Source organism: Dendrobium catenatum, unplaced genomic scaffold, assembly GCF_001605985.2.
Source record: "Dendrobium catenatum unplaced genomic scaffold, ASM160598v2 fragScaff_scaffold_737, whole genome shotgun sequence".
Classification (NCBI taxonomy): domain Eukaryota; kingdom Viridiplantae; phylum Streptophyta; class Magnoliopsida; order Asparagales; family Orchidaceae; genus Dendrobium; species Dendrobium catenatum.
The window spans coordinates 143037-160356 of record NW_021319199.1 but is presented as its reverse complement, the minus strand read 5'-3'; the positions used below and the strand labels follow the sequence as shown (position 1 = coordinate 160356).

Genomic DNA, 17320 nt, shown 5'->3' with positions numbered 1-17320 from the left:
CGTACCGTCAGTACATGCTCCGTACCGCTCAGAGCTGCTCCGGTACCCGCTCCGAGTCACGCAGATGCCTCCGTTACCGCTTAGTACGTGCCAAGGTAACTGGCTACTAGTACCATCTCTCGGTACGAGCTCTCACGTACACTAGACTCGGGTTACGAAGTTCAAGACGACGAAAAAAACGAGACAGACGGTACCGCGCAGTACCGGTAGGTACATGCATCGGTACTGCTAGGTACATCGCTCGGTACCACTCGGTATCTTCCCATATTAAACAATTACGAACTTTAAAACACGCAGAACTTCAAAATTACTCTACAATAAAATTTTGTTCCGGGGCGCTGCCCACGGAAACCCCCGCAGGGGAGCTACCCCTTGACCCCGCGACCTGACCGGGGCAGGTCGAACCCCGCCAGGGAGCGCGCCCCCTTGGACCCCCGACAAACCAGTATATTGTTGTATTCATGTTGTCTTATTATTGGATATTTTGAGTTCACTTCAATCAATTTAATTTTCAATGTATTCATATGTATGATTGGTTTGTTAGAAAAATGAGCTTTGCTACTGGTGGGGGTGGATTAGGTGAAGGTTCAAAAGAGCCATCTATCCACGCCATGTCCGTGTATTATATTTTTTAAAATTATTATATATTATATTAAAAAATTATTATGTCGTGTCCACGCCGCACCCGTGTCCTATATTTTTAAAAATTGTCGTGTCCCGTGTCATGTTGTGTCCGTGTCGGTGCGTCATAGATGGAAATATGATTGCTAAACATGAAAAATTAAAAAAAAAAGCATGCTTCATATAGTGCAGCTAAAATATGCAAAGAGACATCAATGCTCCAAAAAGCCAGCATGACTTCATCAAACAATTGTCAAGATCATGATAACTTCAAAATTAATTTTACTTTATTAAAAACCTTAATTGAAATAACATTTAAGTTAATTAATTCGGAGTAAATACTTGTTTGATCAGATTCAATTATTATGGTCAATGTTTAAAATTGCGTATTCGAGTATTGAGACGTTTTTCATTCGTGAGGCGAGGCGTAAGCCTCAAGGCATTTTGAGGTGTAAGCCTCAAAATCAAAAGATTGCGTAAACATAAAATGATAAATTTTTTATATAATAATGAGTGAATAATATAAAACATAAAAAAAAAATAAGATATGAAGTGAAATCAAAATATCCCAATAATAAGACAACATGAAATATAGTTCAACTCAAAATTCTATCTTTTCCAAATCCCATTATTCTTTTCATTGACATATAATTCCAATTTCCAAAAAAAAATAGCAATGATATCACATAAGAACTCATAAGTCATTGCACTATCATTACTAAGGGGTTATTCATTTGAATCATCATTATGATAAACTGCTCTCTCCCCTTCCTCCTCTCCTATAGAGTCCAATGTCGGGCATTTACTTCAAGATTTATGTAAGTTTTAATATATATAGCGTGAGGCGTAAGCCTCATGCCAGTGAGGCGAGGCGGGCCTCAACCAAGTTGAGGTGCAAGCCTCATAAAAAAACTCGAGGCATAAGCATCGAGGCATTTTTTACTGGAAGCGCACAAAGGGGAGACTAATATTGCGCAATTTTAAACCATGATTATGGTTAGAAATGAAATAGTAAAATACAGCTATTTGTGTTCAGAGATACATAAAAACTGAAAGAGCCTCACAGTTGTGCTTATTACAATGACTAAAATTTTGAAATATGAACCAACAACACTTTTTGTTACAAGGGAGTAATGTTTTAAAATGCATTTATGGGGCTTATACCGAACTGCGGCAAGACAAAAAACGCCCTGGGGAAGCCAGGGGAGGAATTCAACCTGGGAATCATCCTAGGCACCAGGACACACCTTTTGCATTCCATAAGTGTGGTAATTGTCCCATGTTACAACTTAAATAAACTTAAATTACATGATGAACTAAAACCAAAGATAATTCTTACTCAAATTAAAAATAAAATTAAAAATATGTTATCTTATACTAAATTACAAAATACTTATTTAAAAAAACAAAAATCCCAATCAAACTCAAACATCTATTGCACTCTAGCCTTAACCTGGGAATCTCCAGCTCACTAAATTCTACATTGTCTCGATTTAATCTTTGATGTCCCCTACATGTCACTCGCTATGCTCCTCATCAACAACAAACTCAATTTGATCCCTCTTCAGTCCTCATCACAATTATCGCTGGCTACAAGCACACATAAAACAAATGAATAATTTGCCAGCCTCAAGTATCAACTCCTTGTAGTAGGATTTGGAGTTTTATTTGAGGTTGCATGTTAGACCTCCACATCCTGCTAGCCAACAAGAAGGGTTAAATCCATTAATCATTTTGCATTTAATCTAGTCCTTATTTTTCGACCACATGAATCTTATGGTTTTTTGAGATCTTGTGAATTTTAATGTTTATTCCTTTATATCAATAATCAATTATCATAAGCAGCTAATAATTAAAATAGAGGAATTAGTTTGTGCAGCTTGACTATTAAAATAGATTTCGCAAATCAAAATTTTTGCTATATATAATAAGCAAGCCTCAACAACAACAACAACATCAAGCATTTGTCCCACTACGTGGGGTCGGCTACATAAATCTTTTTTTCTCCATTATGTCCTATTAAAAGTCAAATTGTCGTTTAAATCTAATAAAAAAATATCATTTCTAATATTTTCTAACCAAGTCTTTTTATGTATACCTCTACTTTTCTTAACATAAGTCAAATCTAATGCCTCTACTTTCCTAACCGGGTCATAGGAAGGCGGTCGTTTTACGTGACCAAACCATCTAAGGCGACTCTCTCTAATCTTATCTTCCACTGGAGCTACCCCAACCTTTTCACGTATATGCTCATTTCATATCCTATGTCTAAGGGTAAAGCCACACATCCACCTGAGCATCCTCATCTCTGCAACGCTTAAATTAGTATTATGCTTCTCTTTTAATGACCAACATTCAACATCATAAAGCATTGCAGATCTCACCACCATCTTATAGAATTTTTCCTTAAGTTTGAGGGGGACTTTTCTATCACACAACAAACTCGATGCAATCCTCCACTTGAACCATCCAACTTGAATTCTGCTGATAATATCTCCATATATTTCACCATCACTCTGAACAATTGATCCAAGATATCTAAAACATGCACTTTTATTAATGACTTGATCGCCCAAAGTCGCAATCCCCTCACTAAGTCTATTACTACTAAAATTACACTTCATATATTCAATTTTAGATCTACTCAACCGAAAACCATTAGACTCCAAGGTTGACTTCCATAATTCAAGTTTACCTTCAACTCCCTCTCTAGCATTATCAACAAGAAGAATATCATTAGCAAAAAGCATACACCAAGGTACATCCTCTTGCAAATGTCTAGTGAGAACATCCATGACTAAAGCAAAAATATATGGGCTTAAGGCTGATCCTTGATGTAATCCAACCGAAATAGGAAAATACTTGGTCAAACCACCTTGTGTTTGAACACAAGTAGTAGCTCCTGCAAACAAATCTTTAATGATTTGAATATAAGCGTTATTAACTCCTTTCTTTTCAAGAACTCTCCATAGCACTTCTTTTGGAACTTTATCATATGTCGATCCTCTTTATTCTCTCTATATTTCTCCACCAAACCTCTCAATAAATGTATGGCTTCCATAGTAGACCTACCTGGCATGAATCCAAATTGATTTTGAGAAACATTAGTACACGCCGCAACCTACGCTCCATAACTCGCTCCAATAGTTTTAAAGTATGACACATTAACTTAATTCCTCTATAATTCGATCACTTTTGTGCATCACCTTTATTCCTAAAAATATGAATTAACACACTCATTCTCCACTCATCTGGCATCTTTTTAGTCTTTAAAAAAATATTAAAAAATTTAGTAAGCCAAGAAATTCCTTCATCTCCAAAGCATTTTTTTTAGAATCAGCTAGATGGTGTTTCACTTCTATTAATTGATGTATTGTAGATTTGATTGCAAAACCTACATCTGAAATAATTTTTCTCAGGCTTACTTATTGTATAATTGCAATCAAATCTACAATACATCAATTAATAGAAATGAAACGCCATCTAGCTGATACTAAAAAGAGGATTAAATATTGTCATAAAGTCCCAAATGATGTTCAGAAAAAATACAAGAAGGATGGGAAGATTCTGCAAATGTAAAAGTCAAATGTGATGATGAATTGAATGAGGTTTGAACGTGCAAAATACTAGTACATTTCCATCAACTTAATCCATACAAAGCAGAAATTCAAGTTTGGGAAAATTACATTTGTCACCAATTGCACTAGGTCTAATTTATAGTTTACAAACACGCAAACTAAGGCAACTCATTCTTAATTCTAAATGGAAGAAAAGTGAGAGAAAAAAAATGCAAAAGAAATAGTAGATTTTTCTACTCCATGGACTAGCCTTTATTGTTTCTTACCAAAATTTGAAGCAATTGCTAACTATGAACCTGGTTTTGTGCTTCCTACAACACATGCTTTACAAACTTAGATGCTCAAGGATGAGGTTGCTAGCATCAAATAAGATCTTGGGAGAGCATAAGAAGGCATTGAAGTAATATGGATGATCTATAATGTCAGATTTGACATAAGGAAAAAGTAGAACTTAAATTAATTCTCTTGGTTAGCCCTTATGGGGCATGATCCTTAAGGTTCACGAAACTACGCATGCTTCCGATGCCATTAAAATTAGAGAATTATTGTTCAATTATTGGGATGATATTATTGAAATAGGGTAAAAAATGTAGAATATAACAAATCATGATTCAAATCTCATGAATGTTAGAAAAATATTGATAGAGAAAATGAAGCATCTTTATTAGCCACTGTATGCAACACATTATATTGACCTTATACTAGAAGATAACATTGGATAGCTAAAGGTTCATCAAAACACTTGCAAAATCTAAACATGCAATGAAGTTTATCCATGGCACACATGGATTCTTGATTTGATGAGATCATTCACGAGAACCAAGAGCTCCTTTGTCTAGGAATAACTCAATTTGCTCTGCAATTTTTACAAACAAAAGCATCAAGTTCAATTTATGATGTCATTTAAAGTTTGGTTTTCTAATAAATTGGCTCAAAAGCTAGAATAAATAAAAAAACTAAAGCCAATATTATATTTGATTCACATTTTGGGGGCATCCTGATTGTTATATTAAGAGCATTGCTCGGTTGCTCCTCTTGTGAGTGTGCTAAGAGAAGTTGATGCAAATAAAACTCAACTATTGCAAACTAAAAACAAATTTGTTCCGTAAAACAATATAACCATGCTATTTTTAAATTAAAACAGAACTCAATGACACCCTACAAATATGACTCAAATACACCTTACAACTTTTAATAGTTTGAAAAGAAAGATATATGTGGAATGAAAACCGTGAAGAGAAGAAGTAGATAGAAGACCGAAACAAAATAAAACAAGTAACATAGAGACTAAAGATGACAGTTCGCAAGCTAAAAACCCGCAGGTTTCACATTCCAACAATTCTTCACATATCACTCCATTTTTTTCACAAAGAAATTCAACCCGAATTTATAGGAGGACGAAAGGGGAAGGGCATTTATTATCCCACATAAATGTGCCACCAAAAAAGCCACTAAAACCTTTCCAAATCAGCCCATTTAATGAGGAGTTAATGCACAGTATAGGAAAACATCAAGGTGGAAATCGAATAGCTAGCAATATAAAAAAAGGGGACTGCAGCATGGGGAAAGCAACCAAAATAGGGAAAGGCAACAGCACGAAAACTAGGACATCGACATGGGGAAAACAACCAGCATAAGGAAAGGCAATAGCATGGAAAACAAGACAGCAATATGGGGAAAACAGCCCAGCATAGGGAAAGGTAGCAGCATGGAAAACGAGCAGACAACAAAGAAAACGAGAACACAGGAGAAAAACTATGTGGACAATAGGGAAAGTTACAGGAGAAAGAGATCTAGAAACATAAGTGAAAAATTATTAAAAAAAAAAACATAGAATAGCTAGCCTTGACTGCATCAGAAATTGTCTAAGAAAAAGGCTAGGTATGAAGCAATGTTTGATTAATTTTACAGAAAGAATGCTAGATTATTGATATTACCTTAAAGTTGATATTTAGTTGGATCTATACAGCCATTTAAGTGGTGAATTTTATAGTAAGCTGGTTATGTATTCAATAAATTTAAGATCACCTACTAATTGATGGATATGAAGTGATTATAAAATATATTGTGATAATCGAGCTTTAAATAAGTAGCTCATTTAGAAAAATAAATTTGTCTTATTGAGCCAATAAATGAGCTAAACTATCAAGCTATTTGTTGGCTAAAAAAACAAATCTTATCAAGCCAAATAACGAGCGCAGTTGGCAAACAAAACAAATTAGTCTTATCAAGCTTATAAACTAGCAAAACAATTAAGAATCTTGTTAGCTAACCATATGAGCCTTATCAGGCCTGTTAAAGATCAGGTTATCCAACTTAGAAAATAAGACTTTCAGTGAATGAGCTTTTAACTGAAAAAATTAAGGGGCTGTTTGGCAACAGGATTTATGCAGGATTTGAGCAGGATTTATGCTAAGTCCTGCCAAACGGGATTTGAGCGCCCCTTAAATCTCATGGCGGAATAAATCCCCCGCTTCCCTCTTGTTTCCGTAAATCCCGGATTTACTAGATCCTCTAGTTCGGCGGATTTACGGGATTTGGCCGATAAAGCGCGCGAAAGGGAGAAAGTTACCTTCACAGCCAGCGAGCTCCCGTCGTTGCTTCCGATCAAAATGTTGTAACTTCCGATCCGACAGGAAGGTAAAGTCGTCGAAGGAGCGAAGTCGAACAGCAACGAAGGAGCCCAAGAAGCGACTCGTACAATGTCTACACCACCTGCGAAGCAACGAAGCCGAACAGCAAAGACGAGAAATGAAAGGCAACCCTAGACGCCACTGTTATTGTTGATTAACTTAACTAATATACTTTAAAATATTAATAATTAAGTAAATTAATTAAATAATTAATAATATAATTAGTGTATAAATTAATTATCTAACTTAACTTGATTGAATAATTAATAATTAAATATTAATATAATTAACTTATTTAATATAATTTAAATAATCAATATTAATTTGTCATGTGCCAATTATATTATATAAATTCAAATTATTTTCTTATATTGTACGCAATTATCTTGAATTTTTACCTTTTTTTACATTTAAATTCCTAACTGCCATTAATTATAAAATATGTTATCAAAAAAAATTTCAGGATTTAATAGAATTTAACATTTGTCATGCCAAACATTTTTCATGATTTATTAAATCTGCCAAAGAGCTCGTAAAAATATGCATTCAAACTAGTATTTAAAAGAAGGAAGAACAAAACTCACTATTATTTTTTCATTGTTTAGATTGACATAGACACACTTGAACAGTTATATATATATCATAAAAAAAACTATACACCACTTTAGGGTGTTGTTTGGTGGCTTGATTTTAGCAGGATTTTATGCCGGCAAATTTTGTCAAACGGGTTGAGAGCACAAAATAAATATGAATCGATGTAAATCATGCATTAATGGATTTATGAGTGTAAATTCGGGATTTATTTATTAAATCCCGCTTTTCAACTGATTTAACGTGATTTTACGAATTTGTGAGGTTCTCCCGTTGGGAGCAATCGAGCTCCCGTCTTGGAGGAGGCCAAGATGGTTACCTTCATAGTGAGCGAGCACCTGATATGATTTCCAATCCGACGTCATCCAAAGAAGTGGCGAAGAAGCTTCTTTAATGACTTTTCACCCACTGCTTCACGAAGGCCGAATAACCACGAAAAGCAACATGGTTACAACAAGGAAGAAATGAAGATGAAAAGCAACCCCAGTGTAATTAGTATAATTAATATCATTTAAAATATTAATAATAAATGAATTATTAGCTAATTTAATTAAGGTTAATTAAATAGTTAGTATAAAAAAAAGTTCCTGAATCATAATTAGTAAAAAACCCATGACAGGAGGAGTTCATATACATTAAAAACAAATATGAAATCTGAAAAGAAACATAGATGAAAAGGATCAGTTCATAGAAAAACCTAATTAGTTGTCGAGACAATTTTTTTAATTAGTATTTTCATTAATTTTTAACGATATTATCCATTTTAATATATTAGCTATATAAAGAGCCTAATATATCATAAATCAATCATAAGCTTTCAATTTTATTTAATTATTAAATCACATATAAATATCCCTAATATCAACTCAATTCCTCAAAATATATACATGAAAAGTAATAATTTAATTTAAAATTTTTGATATTAGTGATATTTTTTATTTAATTTAATGATTTATATATTATATAAACAATATCATAATTTAAATATAGACATATAAATATATAAAAATTATGCTGCGATAATCTATCACAACTTTTTCACTTGTAGTTGGTTGCTTCCATCGATTTTTATATTTATTTTTTTTCAAATTAAATAAAAATATTTCTTTATAAAACATAGAATTTAAAAATATTTATAAAACATAATATTTATTTTATTTATTATTTTACTATTTATTTTTGTTGAAGCCGGGTGTTTAAAAATGAACTTCTCACCGCAAAAAATTTGTAGCAGTCGAAACCAGAGATCGCCAATTGTGACAGCTTCTCTTACGAAGCACGAAACCACGGCGGGCGTGGAGGGACGAAGAGCGAACAGCGGTGAAGGGGACGGAGGAGAAGCATCTGGACAACTTGGAAAGCGCGGGCGGTTGCTGCGATCGAGATTTTGTGTTTGGAGGGATGGAGCTGTGCTCGGAAGAAGCGGTGAGGTTGGTGTGGGAAGGGGCTATTCCTCTCCAGATCCATCTCCATGAATCCGAAGTCACGACTCTACCCCCTCCGCCTCCTGTTCTGGTACATTCCATTTCGTGAGTTTGACCTTTCTCATATTTTGAAATTCTTTGCTGCTCTTTAAATCCAATAGGCATTTTGCAATTTATTATTTCCCTTTGATGCAAATGGGCGAAGAAAGGAAAATTGGAAATTTGTTTGTTTTCATCTCATTTTCTAGGTCTTTGGCATAGGTTTAGACGTTTATTATAACTAGTGTTAAATGGTTTTTGAAAGAAAACACTCTGTCCATTTGTTGAAAGAGATATTGGCGCGATACTTTTTTTTTCGTTGGGATATATCTTTCTAGGAGAAAGAGGGGAAAGACAGATATTGATGGCAGTGTTTTCTTTCTCCGAGGTTGAAATTCAGTTGTATAATATGGATGTCAGACTCGTCTATAAGGTTTAGGCCGGCAGCGGTAAGGTTCGCTTGGCAGCCTTGGTTCTCAATATTGAAGTCTGAATTTAGTTATAAATTGTGGGTTGCGGAAAATTGTGGGCTGATTATGTGCTTTAGCTGGTTATTTAGTGCGTTTTTTCTAATTTGTTGCTTTAGACATTTCTAAGATTGGTCATCTGATTGTAAGTGCAAAATGATAACTTAGATGGTTATTGAAGATTGGGTGCTATTGAAGTTTGTGTGTATATGCCCCTTATTTTGTTAACTTGGAGTTCTCTCTGATGCATGAAGCAACAGAAAGGTTAAAAAATAAATATAAAAATGAAGCAACAGAAAGGTGGAAGACTTGGGGTTATTAACTTTGGGCCAACGTCCACCACAAGACTCCTCTGGCAAATGCTACCAAACCGGCCAACAATACTTTCAAGAGCTTGAGAAGAAAGATACAAGTGGGGTGGAAACTTGTGGAGAGAAGTAGGCAAGAAGCCCAAAACGAAATCAAAGTGAGGGGAAGAGAATTGGAAAAAGCTCGCGAGCTTTCAAAGAAGAAACCCTCAAGTTTTTAGATATCTTCACTCACCAAAAAACAGCTCCTAAATGCCACAAAACAACCTATATTTATAGGTGAAAAGAGGGAGTCAAACAACCCAAACTACCACCCACCAATCCAATCAGAAAAGGGGAGGCAAAAGGCCAACATGCAACGGCTGGAGCATCACCCGAAGGGGTCACGCGGGAAATAGGAACAACCAGCAATCAGAATAGGCGCCAGGGAGGTGGGGAACCGGGCTGGGAGAGAACCGAAAGGCCAAACATAAGGAGGGAATGAATCTGGTCAGCAGTTTAATGAGCTGAAAAAGGCAGCAGCTCATAATAATGAGTTGAAAAAGGTAGCATAACACAACAGCTCCCCAACTAGGCAGTAAAACCCGAAACAATCAAGCCCAAATCAAGGAACCAAATCAACCCAAAAGCCATGACACCAAAGAACTAGCACATCCAAGGCAATGCATGTCCAAGAGCACAATCTACACATGCTCATAGGTTGCCTTCTATCATAGGGTAAAAATAAAATAAAATAAACATAAAATTCAAATTACAATATAATTCAATAAAAATTCAAATTTTGAAATATGCATGCATCATTTGTGAGTTGAATTATGTGACTTACTCGCAGTGCTTCTTTACCTTAGTTGTTAAGCTCATAATGTTGAGTTGTAGTTAGAAAAAATTTCTTATAATTGTCCTTCTTCCTTCATTCGGCAAACAGTTGGAAACAAGATACTTATTTCCGTGATTTGACATACTAAATTAATTAAATAGCTTGTATAACATATGTTAATGAGTGATTGTGTGTGTTTTTGAGAGAGAGAGAGAGAGAGAGAGGGAGAGAGATAGATTGCTTATGGATCTTATTAATATTTGCTTATGATGTGAGGACTTTAATTCCAAGGGACAACTAAAGCTTATGCTAAGGCCCACTTAAAAAAGGGTATATTTGATGCTTTGTGTTTTAGCGGGGCTTCTGCTTCATCATCATCCTCATAATTATTAACCTTATCCCAACTTTTTGTGGTTGGCTTTATGAATCTTTTTTCTGCATGCATCCACATTATGTGTTGAGCAAAATATCAACTCTAATTTGTGAAATTTTTTTCTGTGCAATCTCTTAACTTTACTCTATTATGATTCAGTGTTTTGAGGCCCTACCAATGCTTGTTCTCTATTGCACTTGTAATACTCCGAGTTTAATAAAATGAATTAATAATTTTCTTTTATATTTGAAAAACAATTAATATAATATTATTCAATTTTAATAACACTCATTTAGTTAGTGCAATATTTTTTATGAAGTTCAACTAATGAAGAAGGCGAAGAAGCAGAAGAAATAAATGGAGGGGAGATGAGAAGGCGAAGAAGCAGAAGAAATAAATGGAGGGGAGATGAGTTTGAAGAAATGTGAAATCAGAAGATGTAGATTTAAAAAAAAAAAAAAAAAAGCTACGGTGAAGATGATTTAGGGGCAGAATTACACGCGACTTCTCAACTACTTGGAATGGAAGCGACTCCTTCACCTTCTTCGGCTTTCAAATTAATTAATACATCATTACTTCATTAATGCAACAACTTTATAGGAATAAAGGTATAATTATTAATTAAATATAATTATAATGATTAAAATGAAAGGTTGAGATTTGATTTGAATAATTAAAATTAATTAAAATGGAAGTCCAAGATTTAATATGGGTGGAAACTCAAGCCCCATTTATAATAGTAGTATAGATGTGTCTTCATGCATGAAAGTCTTTTGTAAAGTGTCTTACATCTTTAATTTATGCAAATTTCTTTAAAATTTGTATAAATTCATACATGCTAAGCTTACACACTTTTTCATTTTCTTTGTCACTTCTTATTTTTCCAAACCAAGTGTTTTTCATACATAAATCAAACTTCACCTATAAATAAGAGAACAACATGACTCTTCTTCATGTAAAAATAATTTTTGTGAAGTAAGATTTATGTTGAGATGAGAGAGAAAGAGAGCTCTTAGGATTAGAGTTGTTGGAAGGAAGAAGAAAGCTAAAGAGAGAACAGAAGAATTAGAGAAAAAAGTTCTAGAAAAACTTTGGAAGACTTCTAAAATTTTTGTAAATCATAAGGATTCATAATCTATTCCTTGTTTGTGAAAATTCTTCTACGTTCATCAAATTCTGATAGGCAGAATGTCTATTATTATTATCCACTTTAGTTTATGTTAATGTAAGTTTTGTAGCATGATTTTGAATTTAGTTACTTATGCAATATTTCTTTTCTCTAAACATGTGCATTATTTAGAAGCTATTTAATATTTATGTGAAGAAGATCATCATGAAATTTATTAACTTGATACAACAATAACAATAACATCAAGCTTTTATCCCATTACGTGGGGTCGGCCACATGAATCATTTTTTCTCCATTGTGTTCTATTAAAAGTCAAATACTCATTTAAATCTAATAAAGAAAGATCATTTCTAATATTTTCTAACCAAGACTTTTTAGGTATGCCTCTACCTATCTTAACATAAGTCAAATCTAATGTCTCTACTTTCCTAATTGGGTCATCGAAAGGCCGTCGTTTTATGTGACCAAACCATCTAAGGTGCTCTCTCTAATCTTATCTTCTACCGGAACTACTCCAACCTTTTCACATATATGCTCATTTCGTAACCTATCTCTAAGGGTAAAGCCACTCATCCACCTGTGCATCCTCATTTCTGCCACACTTAACTTAGTATTATGCTTCTCTTTTAATGGCCAACATAGATTTTTAATAGACATAACAACAACAACATCAACATCAAGCCTTTATCCCACTACGTGGGGTCGGCTACATGAATCCTTTTTCTCCATTGTCTCCTGTTAATAGTCAAATTATTATTTAGATCTAATAAAGAAATGTCATTTCTAATATTTTTTAACCAAGTCTTTTTAGGTCAATTTTAATACATCTACTCTCCTAGCAGGATCATCGGAAGGCAGCCGTTTTACATGACCAAATCATCTAGGACGACTCTTTCTAATCTTATCTGTCATTGGAGCTACTCCAACCTTTTCACGGACATGCTCATTTTGTATCCTGTCTCTAAGAGTAAATCCACTCAACCACCTGAGCATACTCATCTCCGCAACACTTAACTTAATATTATGTTTATCTTTTAATGCCCAACATTATGCACCATAAAGCATTGCCGGTTTCACTACCATCTTGTAGAATTTTTTCTTGAGTTTGAGAGGGACTTTTATATCACATAACAAGCCCGATGCATTCCTCAACTTCAACCATCCAACTTGAATTCTACTAATAATATCCCTATCTATTTCACTCTCACTCTGAACAATAGACCCAAGATATCTAAAACGTGTACTCTTATTAATGAGGATCGCCCAAAGTCATATTCCCCCACTAGATCTATTATTACTTAAATTACACTCCATATATTCAGTTTTAGATCTACTCAAACGAAAAAATTATGTAGCTAACCCCACATAGTGGAAAGGCTTGATATTGTAGTATATAAGTTTTTAAGAATAATATTTTTAAGTAATAATAATTTTTTTAATTAAGAAATAAATTATTTCAATAAGAAAGTACATATACGTACATATGTTTAAATAAGAAGTAAATTATTTTTATATTCTAATAGAGATAATGTAAAGAATAAGAATTTAATGCAAATAAAGTAGATTATGAAATATCAATTAATCATTCTGATTTGAAATTATAAATTATATTTGAAGTAAGAAAGAATTATTAAATAATTAAATTTTGAGAGTACAAATAATCTTTTAAAATAATATTTTGATTTAAAATAAGAAAAATTTTGTGTATGCTAAATTACACATGCATGTTTATAATTAAGGTTACATTTTAAGTAACTACTTCTATAAAAGCCTTTGTGTTCAATCGTGTTATATAAATATATGTTTGAGAGCTTTTAGCTCCATTTAAGTCTGATATGAGGTCCTAGGAACCTTAGCTTACTATTTATTTTGGTCAACTTGAGTATTGTACTCAATCTTGATATTCTGACATGTTTGCCCTATACTACTAATTATATAGGTACAAAAGCAAAAACACACACACTCACAAAAGATATTATTTCAAGTAAGCAAAAGTGAGTGCATATGAATATAAGCAATAATGATCAACGCATATTTTTATGTTTAAGTATAATGGCATTTAAGCTCTATTGAGTTTTATAACTTTTTTTTTAATATGATTTTCATATTAATCTGCAGGACATGAAAGTCATCAAAGATAAATAAATATTTACCATGCTTAGTATTCCATTGTATGAGTAGATGACTTTGTCTATGCGGAAATTGGACTAAACTATGAGGTAAATATGCAAGGTAGTGTTCATCTTAGCATGATTCAACTCAGAGTAGGATTGGCCTAGGTAGGGTTAATAATAAGTTTGTGTATTCAATATCTTTTTGGACAAAAAATGTGGCCAATAATTGGTTTAGCATGGCAACTTTTTTCTTGTATTCTTATATTTGGTTACTTTTGTAACAGATCTCACCTTGTCTTAGTAGAATTATTGGCCACAACAAATTTGAGTGGGTACTTCTTTAGGCTTAGAATGGGTGTTATCTTCACCACAGATGGATCTGATTTGCTGACTTCATGTCTACTCAAATAAACCTTGCGATATAGCTTCTCAAGGACTCCTTGTTCTCTTGCTTAGGATATAGGATAATATGCACCCCCTTGAGCAACCTCCTAGAGCTAAGAAATTGAGCGTTATCAAATTAATCAAAAGAAGATATAATACTTGGGAGTAATATACAAAACAAGCTCTAGGAAGAATCCTAGAGTGGTGTTAGAAACACTTTGTACTCCAAAAGGAATCCTTGAGTGTATGGCATCATTGCATATTTGAAACCTGTTAAATGCTCTACTAGATCTTAAGGACACTCGAACTTTGGCTGCATTGGCTCCTCCAATATCTCCTCATATATGAATGTTGAGGTGAACAATAAGATGTCGCCAGTTAAGAAATTTAGATGTGCTCATTCACAAATCACTATCCTTTTGATGCACTTGGTAAAGTATCACCTGTATGTATCTGCTTATTACGATTTATTCATATCGTTTATGTATCTGCTTATGTCAGTGTACACTAACATTTTTGACATGCCCATCTGTTTCAATTTGCACATTGTAGCGTTTTAAACCTACTGAACAGTATTTGCTTGATTCGTCTTTATGTAGCTCTTTTAGAGTTTTAATTCTGTTTTCAGATTTTAGGTCCACGTATTGGATATTTGCCGTTATTGGTGACCGTTATAAAGCCTCATTTTAATGACACTTTGCCACCTGGTGTTGACTCGGTTTGGTTCGACTATAAAGGTTTGCCTCTTAAATGGTATGTTGATTATTTTTTTTAGTATTGTCCTTAATTTATTTTTGTTGTTTTTTTCGTTTCAAGCTCATACTTAAAATATTCTATATTATTAGTTGATCATTAAACCCATTAGCTTGTTATCCATATGATGAAAACTGTAAGTTGGAATTTAATCTAAAACTACGGAAGGCAAAAGGCTGATCAAGTTGAAAGTTCTGCCGTTGGAGCTATCAAACATTTTCTGATGTCGAGATCTACTTTATTATCTCATCCGCTATGTATGTTATCATACATTTCTGCATGTTTATAAATATGCAAAGCGGGTTGGTGCATCACAATATCACATTATTGTACGCACATTGCTGGACATGTCAAGATTGGTGATTTTTGAAACCTGTTAGACAAACTGAAGCTATCTGAGACACGCTAGGCTGCACAATGCCCAACTTATCTGATTATTTGGTGTATTTTGAATGTGTTTTCATCTTGACAATATGTAATGCATGAAACAATTTCTCTATAAATTTTTTATTTCATCTATCTGATCCTGATTTTGTGATTTATTTCTGTTATGATGTCCCCTTTCGCTGGTATGCTTTTTTTTTTTTGTCCTTTTTTTCTCAGAAGGTTGCTTCATTTTTTTTTTTCCTTTTACAGGGTTTATTTGTTTAAAAACCTGATTTGTTTTATAATCTGCTATAATTCCAATACAAGCAACTTTATTGATATCTTCAATCGTACTGTAGCCCTTTGCAGCTCTTGGGTATAAAAAATACTTTTCACTGTTTGGCTTGGATATTTCATTATTTTCTGACACGGCGATAGTACACATCCCAGTTATAGCATTTTAGTGCTATTATTGCCGTCAATGCATATAGCTCTCACTGATTTGCTTGATTGATTTGTTTGAGTTCCTGTGGTGATGTATCAACTTCATTTCCCCCCTAGTTACGTATGAATATTATTGTTGATTCATTTTATGATGCTTTTTTTTTTTCTTGAAGCTTTCTGTTCTTTCTTTGAAGTCATATATTGAGGTTAATAGCCATATAAGATTTAATTAAAATAATTAAAAAAAAAAAACTTAGAACCATTGGCTTGACTTGCACAATGTTTTAAGATTTGAACTTGTGACCTTTCATATTACGAAGGAGGCAAAGGTTTTACAGTGGAAGCTAAATGAATAAGCTGGTTTTGATGAGTTTGTTAATCAACTTGAAGATTGACAGTAGCCATGTAGATTTACCTTGGTTTATGCTGTCACGACCCGTAGCTCGCGAGGGCGAGGCGGGAACAGAGGTCGGACAGGATGAAAATAAAAAAACTTCACAATAAACATTTAACATATCTCCAAAAAGTACCAAACATAAGGGAAGAGCCACTACAAAATCTCTAAACATAAACTTTTCTTTTTCTTTAATTCCAAAACACCAATAGATGAATTTAACATTAAGTTTACAAAATACAAAAGGGGATCCAAAATCTTTTTTTTTTTCTTAGTTATCATTTCTAAACCTTCTATACAAAATATCAAAACTCAAAAGAACCTGCCGCCCGTCGTCTCCCTACGACGGTAAGTGCGCGGTGGTTGGTCTGCCATCTATCCTTTCTTAGATCTTCCTGAAAAATGTTCCCACAACGAAGGTGAGTCATAAACTCAATAGGTGTGAATGGAATTCAAATTTAGAGCCAATAAAAGAAAACTAAATCATGCTTGAATGTTATAATAAAAGAACCATCAACATAAAGAAATATTGCTTTGAGGAAATGCATACCTTTACCTCAACTTTCAAGTGCTTTTTTCCTTCATAACATTTTCATTTTTCCTTTAACATTTTGCCTCATATGATAGTCTCAAATGCATAACATGAATATGAAATGTTCTTAATAGTTTAACATGTAAATATAACACCCGTCTCGAGAGTGTCACTTGTACTGATTAGGTACATAAAATTTGGACATTTCCTTTACCATTGGTTCATAGGAACCATCCTTTACCATGGCTCATAAGAGCCTCCTTTACCATGTGATACTCCCGCGTCAACATGCACATACACTTATTACATATATAACCATAAGAGATACTTTATGTAAACCATTCATAAATTAA

At 33.6% G+C, this 17320-nt stretch overlaps 2 protein-coding genes across 3 annotated transcripts in view; one reads left to right on the top strand and one right to left on the bottom strand.

Moving 5' to 3' along the window:
- Positions 1-6969, bottom strand: part of LOC110093905 (SNF1-related protein kinase catalytic subunit alpha KIN10) — a 38336-nt gene extending 31367 nt beyond the window's left edge. For both annotated transcript variants that reach the window (XM_020818946.2, XM_028696359.1), the window contains exon 1: positions 6772-6969. The gene's annotated coding sequence lies outside the window, so the exon portion shown is untranslated. The remainder of the gene's footprint in view (positions 1-6771) is intronic.
- Positions 6970-8636: 1667 nt separating this feature from the next.
- The window catches only part of LOC110093897 (autophagy protein 5), a 40059-nt gene continuing 31375 nt past the window's right edge, over positions 8637-17320 (top strand). Inside the window, exons 1-2 of the mRNA XM_020818935.2 lie at positions 8637-8938; positions 15107-15231. Coding sequence (XP_020674594.1) covers positions 8825-8938; positions 15107-15231 — 239 coding nt within the window. The 5' untranslated portion in view covers positions 8637-8824. The remainder of the gene's footprint in view (positions 8939-15106; positions 15232-17320) is intronic.